General features: G+C 35.2%; 1 protein-coding gene across 12 annotated transcripts in view; it reads left to right on the plus strand.

Moving 5' to 3' along the window:
* Positions 1 to 840: 840 nt before the first annotated feature.
* LOC5577794 (transient receptor potential cation channel trpm) overlaps positions 841 to 13,672 on the plus strand; it is a 384,986-nt gene continuing 372,154 nt past the window's right edge. For 4 of the 12 annotated variants that reach the window (XM_021843247.1, XM_021843257.1, XM_021843258.1 and 1 more), the window contains exons 1-2: positions 843 to 1,464; positions 11,176 to 11,713. Coding sequence is in view for 1 of the 12 variants with exons in the window: in XM_021843259.1 (XP_021698951.1) it covers positions 11,705 to 11,713 (9 nt within the window). In the remaining 11 variants the exon portion in view is untranslated. Of the gene's footprint in view, positions 1,480 to 11,175; positions 11,714 to 13,672 lie in introns of all 12 variants that reach the window. The other 8 variants (XM_021843253.1, XM_021843248.1, XM_021843251.1 and 5 more) reach the window with 8 other exon arrangements.

Consider the following 13,672-nt stretch of genomic DNA (forward strand, 5'->3'; position numbering starts at 1 on the left):
CTCTGCAATACGCGCACCACGCCGAGTCTTATCTCGCGCTGTTTTACTCATGAGACATTGCAACAGTGTTCAAAATTGCTTCAGTGTGTTTGAGTCCACAACGTGTTTCTGACGTTTTACTTTACTCGACTGTTCGTAATCAATGTGACCGCTATGTAAACAACAACAATATTTACGCGTCTTCGCTTTCTTCGTAGCTCGGGTGGCCACGTGCTACAATTCGGCATCCTGCGCCTGTATACGTGCTGTTGGGGGGTCTCGCTCGCGTGCTCGTGTCGAGCCGCTGCCAACTAATTCCGGGGAACTGGGCAGACATGCGCGCCGCCCCAGACCGGGACAATAATTTTGCGACCCATGCAATGTAATTTCACCATGCTTGACGATGATTCTGTATTCGCGTCTACGAAGGTAATTACCACAGTTGACCCTATGCGTGAAGCTCCGATTATTTTACATGGCAAAGCATAGGAAGTCAATTTTCAAATGCTTCTAAAAAATTCAAAACACTTTTTAATTAAATTCTGTTAAGTGTACGGGGTTAGACTATTGATCAACTATAGAATCAGCAGCATATTGAGAAAAGTATATAAAACTCAAAATTATATGCCTAAAATGTAGCCCATCAAAAGTATATCAACATATACTGAAAAGATTTTAAATAACTATTGTAGTTAATTTTATATGAGCATTTGAAATTTCGCTTCCTATACCTTGCCGGGTAAAATTTTCGACGCTTCACGCATCGAGCAAACTTTTCCCAGATGGCAGCACCGTACCTTCGTACACTCGAATAGATAGATATACGAGTGTGGGTGAATGCTTCTGGTAGGTCCGGCAGCGACGACTGGTCTAGTCACAGTCTGTTCGAACCGTCGATAGATGTCGGACGTAAAAATTTGACGTTTCTCGGTCAAACGGTGCTTATTAGTGTGCTGATTGCTTGGAGCTTCATTGAAAAAAGGGGGAAGATTGGGTTGTGGTGATTGAGTGTGGGGTGAAATAAATCACTACCTTCCTTTGTGCGTTTTGTTCCTGTGCAGGAATCCTTTAGTGGGCCCGTGGTTTGAACACTGACCTAGCTCTACACAGAGCTGGCAAGTTGTGAATAGTGAAGGCGATTATAGGAAAAGTTCAGTCCAGAGGAAGATATTAACCTGCATTGGTGAAGTTCAGAAGCTGGCCTAGCATTGGGGGGTCAAATAGTTTCGATTTGTGCTGAAAGTGTAAGGAAAATTTTGCATTGCGGGTTTTTTTTGTCGTCACCTGAGGGGTGAGGGAAAAGTGTTGTGTTTTGCTACTGCCCCACTTCCTGATACAACGCAGCCCACCTTTCGGTGTGTCGATCGTCGTTCGTTGTGTGTTGGTGCTATTTAGTGCATGCCTGAAGAAGTATACGCCGATTGTACTCAGAAGTTGAAAAGTCGAGTGAATGAAGCTGTAGGGTGGTACATATGCATGTGAAAGGTGCAGCGCAATTTTGTAATTAATGAAGTTAGAATTAAGCGAAAGGATTAGCTTGGAAGGATACTTGATGAAGAAATGTTACAGAGTAAATGAAATTAACTCTCTGTGTAAACATGGAATAGATATGAAAATATGGATATTAAAATAAAACATCATTGTAATTCGAAACAAATTCAAACAAAAATGTTAATTTCGTTTAATTTAAAATATTTTAATTATTTAAAGAGTTGTTTAAAATCTTGCCTCTCATTTTTCGACATTTTCAGTAAATCCAAAAGACACAATATTACCTGCATTGATCTTCAGAAGATCATTGTACAACATACAATTCAATTTTTTATCAATAAAATATCGTCTAAAGTTCTGGTTTGACATTGCAGTGTATTGAGAATTTAGAGTTACTGGATACTTTCAACGCACTCGCGATCCTGCTATGAAAATTATATGGCAGGATTTGCAGAAAGAAATCAAGAAACGTTTTGCTCAATTAAGAAACAAAAATTTTGAAAATAAAATTTCTCAATTGGACCCTGGCTCTAAGCCCTTTTGGAAATTATCGAAAATCTTGAAAAAACCTCAGAAGCCAATACCGGCATTGAAAGAGGAAAACAAATTATTACTAACTAATTGCGAAAAAGCTCAAAAACTTGCTATGCAGTTTGAAAGTGCGCACAATTTTAATTTAGGACTTACTAGTCCAATTGAAAATGAAGTTACTCAGGAGTTCGAAAATATTCTCAATCAAGAGAACGTTTTCGAAAATGCCTGGGAGACTGATTTGGAAGAAGTGAGAACTATTATTAAAAAATTCAAAAACATGAAAGCTCCTGGCGATGATGGAATTTTCTACATCCTCATCAAGAAACTTCCAGAAAGTAGCTTATCATTTTTAGTTGATATATTTAACAAATGTTTTCAATTAGCATATTTTCCTGACAAATGGAAAAATGCTAAGGTTGTTCCAATTTTAAAACCAGACAAAAATCCTGCAGAAGCTTCTAGCTATCGTCCAATCAGTTTGCTTTCCTCCATCAGTAAACTTTTTGAAAAGGTTATTTTGAACAGAATGATGGCCCACATCAACGAAAATTCAATTTTTGCCAATGAACAGTTCGGATTCCGCCATGGACATTCGACCACTCATCAACTTTTACGTGTAACAAATTTGATCCGTTCCAACAAATCTGAAGGCTATTCTACTGGTCTTGCTCTTCTAGACATAGAAAAAGCATTCGACAGTGTTTGGCATGAAGGTTTGATTGTAAAATTAAAAAACTTTAATTTTCCAACATACATTGTTAGAATAATTCAAAGTTATCTGTCAAATCGTACACTTCAGGTTAATTATCAGAACTCCAGATCTGAAAGACTTCCTGTAAGAGCTGGTGTTCCTCAAGGCAGCATTTTAGGACCAATATTATACAATATTTTCACATCTGACTTACCTGAGTTACCTCAGGGATGTCAAAAATCTTTGTTTGCGGATGACACAGGCCTCTCCGCCAAAGGACGAAGCCTGCGTGTCATCTGTAGTCGATTGCAAAAAAGTTTGGATATTTTTTCTTCATACTTGCAAAAATGGAAGATTTCTCCTAATGCTTCCAAAACTCAACTAATAATATTCCCACATAAACCAAAAGCTCTTTATTTGAAACCTTCAAGTAGACATGTTGTCACGATGAGAGGGGTTCCAATAAATTGGTCAGATGAAGTTAAGTATCTAGGGCTCATGCTAGATAAGAATTTAACTTTCAAAAATCACATTGAGGGCATTCAAGCCAAATGTAATAAATATGTAAAATGTCTCTATCCCCTTATTAATAGAAAATCAAAACATTGTCTTAAGAACAAGCTTTTGATATTCAAACAAATTTTCAGGCCAGCCATGTTGTATGCTGTACCAATATGGACTAGCTGTTGTAATACCAGGAAGAAAGCTCTGCAGAGAATTCAAAATAAAATTTTGAAAATGATTCTGAGGCTTCCTCCCTGGTATAGTACCAATGAGTTACATAGAATATCCAATGTTGAAACATTGGAACAAATGTCAAATACAATCATTAATAATTTCAGGCAAAAATCGTTACAATCTTCTATTGCCACGATTAATGCGTTATATGTTTAGGTTAAGTTAGGTAAAGTATATTAAAAACATTTTTTTTTTCTCTTATAAGCAGGTGAAATCAACTCACCTGTAAAAAAACTGAACTGCTACGGCAAATGAAATGTAATATGTTGTTAACAAAATGTTAATTAAATCTTAAATTTGTTTTACCAAATTAGGATGATAGTGTTGTCAAATAACACAGAACACCTAGATATAAGAAATGAATGTAATGTTTGGAATGAAACTAATAAAGAAATTAAAAAAAAAAAAAAAAAAAAAAAAACCATACCATGATGAGCTACTAAAGTGATCCTCAAGCTTTCGGTGGCAATATTTAAAACTGATGTTGCAATACTCGGCGAATCGATTCCATACTAAAGGCAGCTAGTTCACATCATCAATTCCAATCAAACCAATATCTGTAGCGGAGATCTGATTAAAACTAAAAAGAAAAGCATACTTATTTTCAATTGGAATGTAGTGTTAAGCAAAAGCAGAACGCTTTATTCCTTGATGCACAGCATAGTTTTTCAAAAAAAAAAAAAAAAAAACTACTCAAGAAACCATGCCGCTCAAATGTCCAGTTAGTATTTTAAATTATAGCATAAGTATAGCTCTAGTGGGACCCTCTCCCACTTTAAATAAATTTGAATTGTATTTTTACAGTAATGCTAGCTTGACATACACCATCGTTTATATGCAAAAAATGTAGCTTGAGCAGCATGAATACCTGGGTAATCATTAACATATCCGTATGGATGATAGAGCCTTCTTCAGCCTTGTGATAACGCCCATGGCTTTAAATCGTAGCTTTTCTGATGGTTTCTTCAAGGTTGGTACTTTTTCATAATATAAATTTTCATGACTTCTCTGAGCATATCGTTCCTGTCACACAAAACGTGAAAATGGCAACTTTGGCAAAGAAAGCTCTTGGTTAGCAACTGTGCAATTGTCTCAGTGGGGAAGTCATGTCAAGAAGAATATAAAAGTAGAAGATTTACAACTTTTCATTATTATTTCCATGATTTCTGTAGGCATCTTGTCAAAAATTGTTCAGAAGTTCGGAAAGGCATACGTCAAGATAATTTTTAACATATTTATCTCAGGATTCCTTCATATATTTTTCATGAAAAAATAGTATTGCATCATAGAAATGTTATTTAAATTTCTTTTATAAACTACCCCAAGAATGTCTGCAAAAAAAAAAAACAAGAATTTTACAAAATATTAGTTGGAAGAACTTTCGATAATATTCTCCAAAGTTCTTTCAACTATTGTATGCTTCAGGACATTTTTTTTATCTTTCCTTTATAGTTCTTTTGATACTCCGCCATCAATTCCACAATGAACTTCTCCTTGGAGTAAATTTATCAGAAGCTTCTTAAAGAATTCCTGCTAAACTTTTAGAAGTTATTCAGTTAGAGTTTTCTTTTTTTATTATCAGATTTTTTATAAGCATATTCCACATTTCTTTACAATACTCCGGATTCCGTTATATTTTGACATTATAATTATATTTTGAGGACAATTTCCGGTTTTTTCTTTGTAAGGTCCTGAGAAATGTAGAAATAAATGCTTATTGAAAAGACTGTATTAAGGATAAGTAGCCCGTCATTCGTTTTGGCAACAATGATGACTTTTCAGCTTACATTCAAAGTGATAAAACTCAGTCTTGATAGTTTATATTGACTTGTAAAATTATCACTGTACGCGCTAACATGTATAAAGTATGCTGATACTTTTTCAGCTGTGTCAGTGCAAAACCAACTAATTTTCTATGATTCGAAATCGTGAGATGAACTAGCAACAATCATTAACGACGCGTACAAATTTCAATGACGGCCTTCTTCGGCTTAATTCCTTAAGAATTATGAGCACGAAATGTTGGAAAAGTTTTGTGTAAATACTTAAGAGAATAACAATATAATTTTAAATAATTAACCCCTTTTATTAGTTTTTCTAGACGAACAATTTTTAAAGGAGGACATTTTGTGTAACTTCCTTAGAAAAAGAAGGACACTTACATTTTCTTTGGAATTGAGACTTACATTGGCCGCGTCCTTGCAACTGTTGGCTATAGATAGTTTTTCTCTACGAACATCTGAATAGAAATCGCACAACTAATTCCTTGAGGTTTAAAGTACATTTGGTGTTTGGTGTTACATTCAGAATAACTTTTCATTCGTAGGAATTTTAAAATATTTTTGAAATTGCATTTTTTTATGAAGAATGAATGGGGTGAAATTTTTCTCATAAAGACGTTTCCTATAATTTTAGACCCAGACGTTTCGCAAAATGGATGTTTGGCATAAATGTTACACAACATTTATTACGTAACGTTAAAATAAAGAATCTTGACTCTCCTCCCTTTCTCCAATTTTCTCAATTTTGTATGAGCCGTAACACTGCAGTCTACGCCCTTTCCCCTCCCCTTTGAGCGTTAAGTAATTTCTGGAGAGAGACCTACCTACTGAAGTGTTAACAAACCATTTGACCTTGAATTTTACTACTTTAATCTTTTGAAAGATTTACTTAAAATAGATGTGATAATAATTTCAGAAACATTTTAAGGACATCAAAAATGATTTTACCTTACTTTAAAAACAGATAACTTTTTAGATCCAAAGAAGGGCGGGAGGAGATATGATCGAAAAGGAGGACATGTCCTCCCGAAAGATATCATCTGGCAAGTCTACCTCTGATGGAATGTTTGAGAATCTTACATTTTACAGGAGTCACAGTGAGATTTCTTAATTTACAAATTGCTAAAGAAAACGCTGAAGAGAATTGCTGGAAATATGCCTACACAATTAAATTTGGAAATTGACCTCGTTAGACGGATTCACCGAGAATCCAACAGCTCGGTAATTATCTGTAGAATCTCAGTAAAATTTTACCGAGAACTTTTTCCGAATCTCGGTAACGTTCGCCGATATCTTGATAGAAAATTTGGATTGCTGAAAACTCGGTAATATAAGTACCGAGATACGAAATTGAAAAATACAGTTTATTTTCGGCGATTCGTTCTTCTGAGGTCGGTAAAATAATATAAGTGTGTAGAAAAATGCTTTGAAGTGATTTTATTTAAATTCAGTCGAGTATCAAATGACAATCATAGTAAGCACAATTCGAAAACATTATTATTGCAATTTTAGATCATATTTCCGGAATGGTGACAGGAATATGCAAAATGATTTCATAAATTTTTCTTCGAGGAATTAAAAAATGATTCTCATTATCTCTTTTATGTAGCCCACAGACGCTCATACGGTTTGACCAACATAGACTCCGTTTCCAGGTTGATGCTCATGTTTGTGCTATGTTTGCCCGTGTGTGCCGTTGCTTGACGAACCAATTTGACAGTTTGTGAAACCGATTTGACGGTTGGCGAATCGGTCGATCAAAATTTTCTGTAGATTTCATCAGGAGTTCCTCCATCAAAAGTTTTTTCAGAGATTCCATCAGGAGTTCCTCCAAAGATTACATCGGAAGTACCTAGAGGAATTGTTTCAGGATTTCTTCAAGGCATATCATAAGGAATTTCTCTAGGGATTCTGTCTAGATTTTTTTTACTCCAGGGATTCCATCAGGAGCTCTTCAAGGGACTACATCAGGAGTTTCTCCATTATTCAGTCTGGAGTTTCTTCAATAATATCTTTAGGAATTCTTCCAAGGATACCATCAAGAGTTCGTTCTGAGATTTCACCTGTAATTCTTCCAGAGATTTTATCAGGAGTTGCAAGAGAAATTCCATCAGGATTTCTTCTAGGAATATCATTAGGAGTTCTTCTAAGGATTCTATCAGGATTTCCACCAGGAATCTTATCCAGAATTCCTCCAGGGAGTTCATCAGTAGTTGATATAGAGATTCTTCTAGTAGTTCCTCTGGAGATTTCATCAGAAGCTCCTCCAATGATTCCATCAGGAGTCCCTTCAAGAATATCTCTTTTTCCTCCAGAGATTCCATCAGGAGTTCCTATAGGGATTCTAGCAAGAGTACTTCTAAGAGTTCTTCTGAAAATTTCATCAGGAGTAACTCCATCACAAGTTTTTTCAGAGATTCCATCAGGAGTTCCTCCAAGGATTATATCAGGAGTTTCTTCCAAGAATTCCATGAGGAGTTCCTCTAAGGATTCCACCATGGTTCCTCCATGGATTGCATCTGAAAAAAAAAAACAGGTAATTCTCCATGATTTCCATCAGGAAAACCTTCAAGGATTTCAGCTTCTCGTAGGGATTTCACTAGAAATTCTTTCAGAAACTCCACTAAGGTTCTTCCAAAACATTCTGGAAAAAGTCCTCCAAGCACCAAGATGATTTGCAAGAATCCCATGAAGCATTTCTTATGGGATTTTATCACAATTTTCTATAAAAAATGCACCAGTAATTCTTTCAGAGGCTTCGCCAGTGTTTTCTCTAATTATTACCCCAGTAATTTTCCGAGAGAGGATTATTTTAAAGAATTTCATTAGGAGTTTTTCCAGTGTTAACACTGGGAATATCACCAGAGTTTCGCTAGAATTTTCATCAGAAAAATCTATCAGAATTTCTCCAGAAGTTCTACGGGAGAATACTTCAATGGCTTTACTAGGATTTCCCTTTTTATAATTTTTCAGGGCTATAAGAAATTCCTCCAGGGAACTAACCGAACATGACACAAGTAGATGTTTTAATCCTGAAAGTTTGATAATATTTAATCAAAGAAATTTTGATTTTTTCAACTTTTAAGTCTTTTTCAAATTTAATTTGTGGCATGCCAGATTAAAAAAACCGTCCAATAAACAAATCAATGGAAAATTTTTGGTGGGTTATTTTTTATCCTTCCAATTAGAAAGATTTGATGAAAACTTAGAAAATTCTCTATAAAAAATCAGAGGTAAAACAATTCTGACAATAATAAAAAAATTAATACCTTGAGCTGCCTTATTTCAGGCTTGTTTATAGTAATAGGCTTATTGTGACAATATGATATTGCATTGAAACTGTATTTGGTGTTTCACAAACTATCATAAAATAAAAATGTAAAATGTAGAATATCTTATCGATTTAAAATGATCTTAACTTTGTTTTCAGTTGAGACAACTGAATGAGAGTTTTTTTTCATTCTGCCTTGATATTCTGAATTTTATCTAAATGTCGAGAAAACATACTATTTTTATCATCAAGCATGACTTTTAAATGTGTAGATGAATTGAAACCATCCATCTAATATCCTATCAATGAAGTCATCAGTGGAAACTGTTGTTTATTCTCTTGAAAATTTAAAATGTAGTTTGGTTTGGTACGTATTTTTGACATAAATTAGAGTATACTAGATACCACGGCAAACGTAGTACACATTAGACTTTACAGTACTTTATATAAAAATCCCCATACAATGCTTCTAATTTGTACCACTCTTTTATTCAACTTTCCGGTGAATTATCTTGAAAAATATTCTTCACAAACTTGTTACATCTGTAGAAAAAAAAAATATTCCGTTGACCCGTTCTCAAGCAAACTGGTGACATACAAACACCATGCCATATTAATTTATATAAGGTACTGCGGGGCAAGTGGGAACGAAAAAAACGATAGTTCAAAGAGATTGTTCAATAAAATTTTCAAATGTCAATATTTTTCAAATCCAACAACACAATCATGTTTTGGCAACATATTTGCTGGTGTGTGCATGAAACTAATCGAATAATTTCGAAATTGTGAAAACCTTGGAAGAAAGTTTTAGAATGTGCCAATGGGCGCAGTTACCTTGCTAAGTGGGGCAAGTGGGACACATCCAGTTTCATGCGTCAGTCCACATCAGTAAGTCAACCATTACAATAATAGCATTGATAAGTCATAGATTTTTAATTTTAAGTACAAATTTGATGTACATAAGGGATCAACCATAAAATACGTTACGTTTTAGGAAGAATAATAGTATGTCACCTCACATTTAATATTAACTGAAAATTCCTCAATAAAAGCGTAAAGAGGAATTAAACATGTTCAAAATATATCATTTATAAGTTGTTAATTTAAATGTAGCACATAAACAATCAATAATTAACGAAATTATAAATATGTTTTGTTATTATTTATATGCATGGCAGAAAACCACCTTATGGGATGGAATTGTTTTTCATTACTACTTAATTTGGTAGAAATAACAAATAAAGTTCACATAACATAGAAAAGTAATCGTTCTTATGATGCATTTCAAACTTTAGCTGTGTATTTGTTCAATTTTGAAGTCGTATTTCAAAAATAAAAAAAAATATTAAAAATAAAGAATAATAACACTTTTCTTCTTCCTCTTATGCAATTACGTAATTTGAGGTTGATCCTTTTTGATATAAATCTTTTGTTTAAATGTTTTAGTGCTACTCCCTAGCAAAATGTATGAAACGTGTACGAAAAGTTTTGGTTCTGGTTTTGTTTTCATAGGTCCCACTTACCCCACGTACAAATATATTTTGGGGTAAGATAGACCATCGAAAATTTCATATGAAATGAAAACAAAATACTGGTTTATCGTTAGCAGCTTGTAATAATACTAAAAACTATAGCTTACTGATGGAAATTCGATTTAAAACACATTTATTTTTAGCGAGTCAATGCAAAACGTGAAACGTGCCACAATTTGTCATGCAAGTTGAAAATGGCCCTGAAATGACAACTGTTACATGAACCACATGGTAATAAAAATAACAATATGTTTAGTACTAAATACATTCCTTGTCATTGTATCTTCAACTTTCTAGAAGAATACCCCATGAAAAACTTTTCCTAGTTGAGCTATGACGAAACGCCCCACTTACCCCGGATTCTCACTTGCCCCGGGGTACCTTAGATAAATAGATTTTCAAGCAAAAAGATGAGATATTTAAGAGCATTGGTTGCAATGTTAGAAGTGCTGCGGAACACCTAACCAGGCTGCATGGAGCACCAAGTACTCCGAAGAGCACGATTTAAAAACCGTTGATAAAGGTATAAATCGAGATATTTAAGGCACATAACAAAAGAGTTATCAGGAACATTAAAAGAGTGTCTTGCGGAATGATTCAGGATATTATAAAGAAAAATTATGTATTTTCTTGGAATTACGTTCTCACTGGAACAGTGCCTGCTTCTCAGCATAGTATTGAATGAACTTTTTTCAGAGTAATTTTCTTAGAGCTGTTTTTGCCTAAGTTGCCATTTTTGCATTCGAATATCGTGTGGTAGGTACGATGATACTTTATGTCCAGGGAAGTGAAAAGTGAAAGTGATTCTGAAAAGATCCTGAAACGACCGGAAATCGAACCCAGACACTTTCAGCATGGCTTTGCTTTGAAGCAGTGAACTCTATACACTTGGTTAAGGAAGGTCCCTTAAAAAACATACATATTATTAGGAATTATTGAACCATGTTTACCAATCTTCAAATTTGATATTTAACAGAAAAATGCTTATTGACAAACTAAGCTATTTATCAAGTGTCCACTTACTGAGCTAACCATGGAGTTTCCATCGAGAAAAGGTCACCAGCAATTAGATTTACCTATAAAAATGCCACGACACCCTTCCATGCCCACCCTAACAGCAGCAAGAAAACATGTCCTAAAAATATTTGTTTCATGTAGGCGCACTCCATGGGTGGCTTATACGCGTGTGGAAAGTTCTGCCCGATCTAATCGCAAAGTCGACTACCATCTTTTGTTGGGGTGAAAATCCCGTCGAAGACGCATTTTCGGTCATTGCGCGCTGAACAGAGCGTGCTTGAGAGCTAAACGTCTTCGAATCGAATTGGTGTCGAATTTCGAGATCCATAGTTTGTAAAGTTCCGAGAGGGCAGCAGTGTGAGTAAAGCTAGTAAATAGCTGTGAGCAGTCAGTGGAAATTATATTTATCCGTCGGTGGTGAATAAAGGGAGCTCTAAAGTGGGTGTTGAAAAGGAAAAAGGAAAAATAGTCGGTATATGCAAATTATGCTCACGTGTGGCATGTGATCGAAGGGCTACGTAGTGAAATTTGTTTCATCACTTGTGTAGAAGAGAGGTAAAAAAAAGTTTTAGCTGACGCGTTGAATTGTCGAAGCGTGAGTAGTGTTTTTCCAGGTCAGAATTTGGCAGCGCTCATGATTGTATGACATGGATTGGATTCTGCAGTGATCATGATGCACGTAAGTACTTGATTGGCGAAAAACGCTGTTTCACGGTTTTATGCATTGTATATTTGTAGAAAGTCGCATGTTGAGTAGAGTTCGTTCTATTTTGATGCAATGAATTATTATTACTATTTGTTTGCATGAAGCCAATCATTGTTATGATATATTGTTAGACATTAGCATGTTTCATGAGTTATTTAAAATAGAATAAATTTGATTACACTTTTTCATTACATGTTACATACTTTCCTCCTGGTAATATTTCAAGCACTCATTTCTGTTGAATAAAGACGCGAGTAAACAAGAAGTTGCTCATTCGATTCTAAGAAGCGTAAACTTTCACTTCTGAACGCAGCATTTCTGTAGGAATTTATTTCTCTGGAAGTGGATGGCTTTCTTGGGATACGTGAAAGTCTTATTGGGAAAGTTGAAATCGTTTATTATATAACGTCTTGAAGAATCCAGTGCTTCATTTGCCAAAGGTTCATTTCATATATGTAAGTATCATCAATACAGATAATCAACCATTTTTTACTAGTTTTTAATCATGAATCGTGGTTTACGGCTAACCAGCCGAGTGGAAGTTTAACAACTACCGAAAAGCTAAACATTACATATTCTTTGCAGTTGCATTAAATGGACAAATTGATGTGAAGTTTTGCGAAAAAGTTACACGTCTACTTAGTGAGAATCGAACTCACGACTCCCTGATCTCTAGTTAGGGCGTGTTACCCCTACGCCATAAGAAGACTCAAGAACTCAGAAGTTAACCTGAATTCGTTTTCAGCTCAATAATCACGTGGTCCTTTTTCGCAAACATGAATCCGGTCTCAAACCTCTTAGTGAAAAATTTTTACAGTCATTTTCGTAATCGAAGTAAGAAAGTAATTCATTTAGTTTAATTCAAAATATGCTTTTTTCATTCCGAAAACGTTTTGTTTATGTTGAATTCAATTTCGAAAAGTGAATATCAATCGATATTATTTCGAAAATATAATTTTGCATCAATTCATACAGGCTTATAATGGTATTTTTCATGCAAGTTTAAGCTTAAAACACTTAAGTAGATGATTTTTTTTTCTATAAATTCTTTCCACGTTCTCTACTAACATTCTACAATCAAGTTCCAACTGCAATGGTGCTAATCCGAAGTTTGGTTGTCGATTTTTATGTGCATACATACCCACTATCAAAGTTATCCCAAAACCGAAAATAGACTTTCAATGATATGAAAAAATATCGGTCCATTTAATATGAATCGTTATGCAATCTTTCATCTGCAATCGATGAAAAAGATACCAGTACTTTTTACAAAAACATAAAATAAAATTTTTTCAAACCGAATGCAGAATTATTCAGATTTTCTTCCAAGAAAAAAAACTATTCAAGTAACCTCGTTTTACGGTACCTAAAAAGTCACAGTGTCACATTGCTCTCTCATACAGCATTTATGTGAGCTTCGTGGCTGTACGTTTAGCGCTACCAAGGCTAGATGCGCATCGATCCAAGGAGTGTAGATTCGATTTCTTTTGCTTTTGCTTCTGCAAACCTGAAGCGTCTGTACTCCATGTTGGGAGTGACTCACAACAGCGTCTGTTCTCCATGTCCAGCGTCACAACAGCGTCCGTTCATCATTGTCCGAGTGCCAGAGAAAGACTCCAAGCTAAACTATGGTCCTTCGAACATTTACGGGGAATGGTCCTCCGGAAATCTAGGAGGTTGGTGTCAGGCCCTGCAAGCTAGCCGTAAAAAATCAAGCAACGAATAATCAACGAGAGAATACGAACCGGGACAATCGGTGAAGATCACAGCGACGTAAAGGGACTAGCGATTGGATGCTCGGTACGGGGAACTGTAAATCTCTCCGACGTGCTGTGGGACCCCTGCCCAAGCCACGACGTCAAAACCATCATAGGAGATCTTAACGCTCAGGTTGGCCATGAGTAGGAATTCAGACCGACTTTTGGGAAGTTC

The sequence above is a fragment of the Aedes aegypti genome, chromosome 2, assembly GCF_002204515.2.
Source record: "Aedes aegypti strain LVP_AGWG chromosome 2, AaegL5.0 Primary Assembly, whole genome shotgun sequence".
NCBI lineage: Eukaryota > Metazoa > Arthropoda > Insecta > Diptera > Culicidae > Aedes > Aedes aegypti.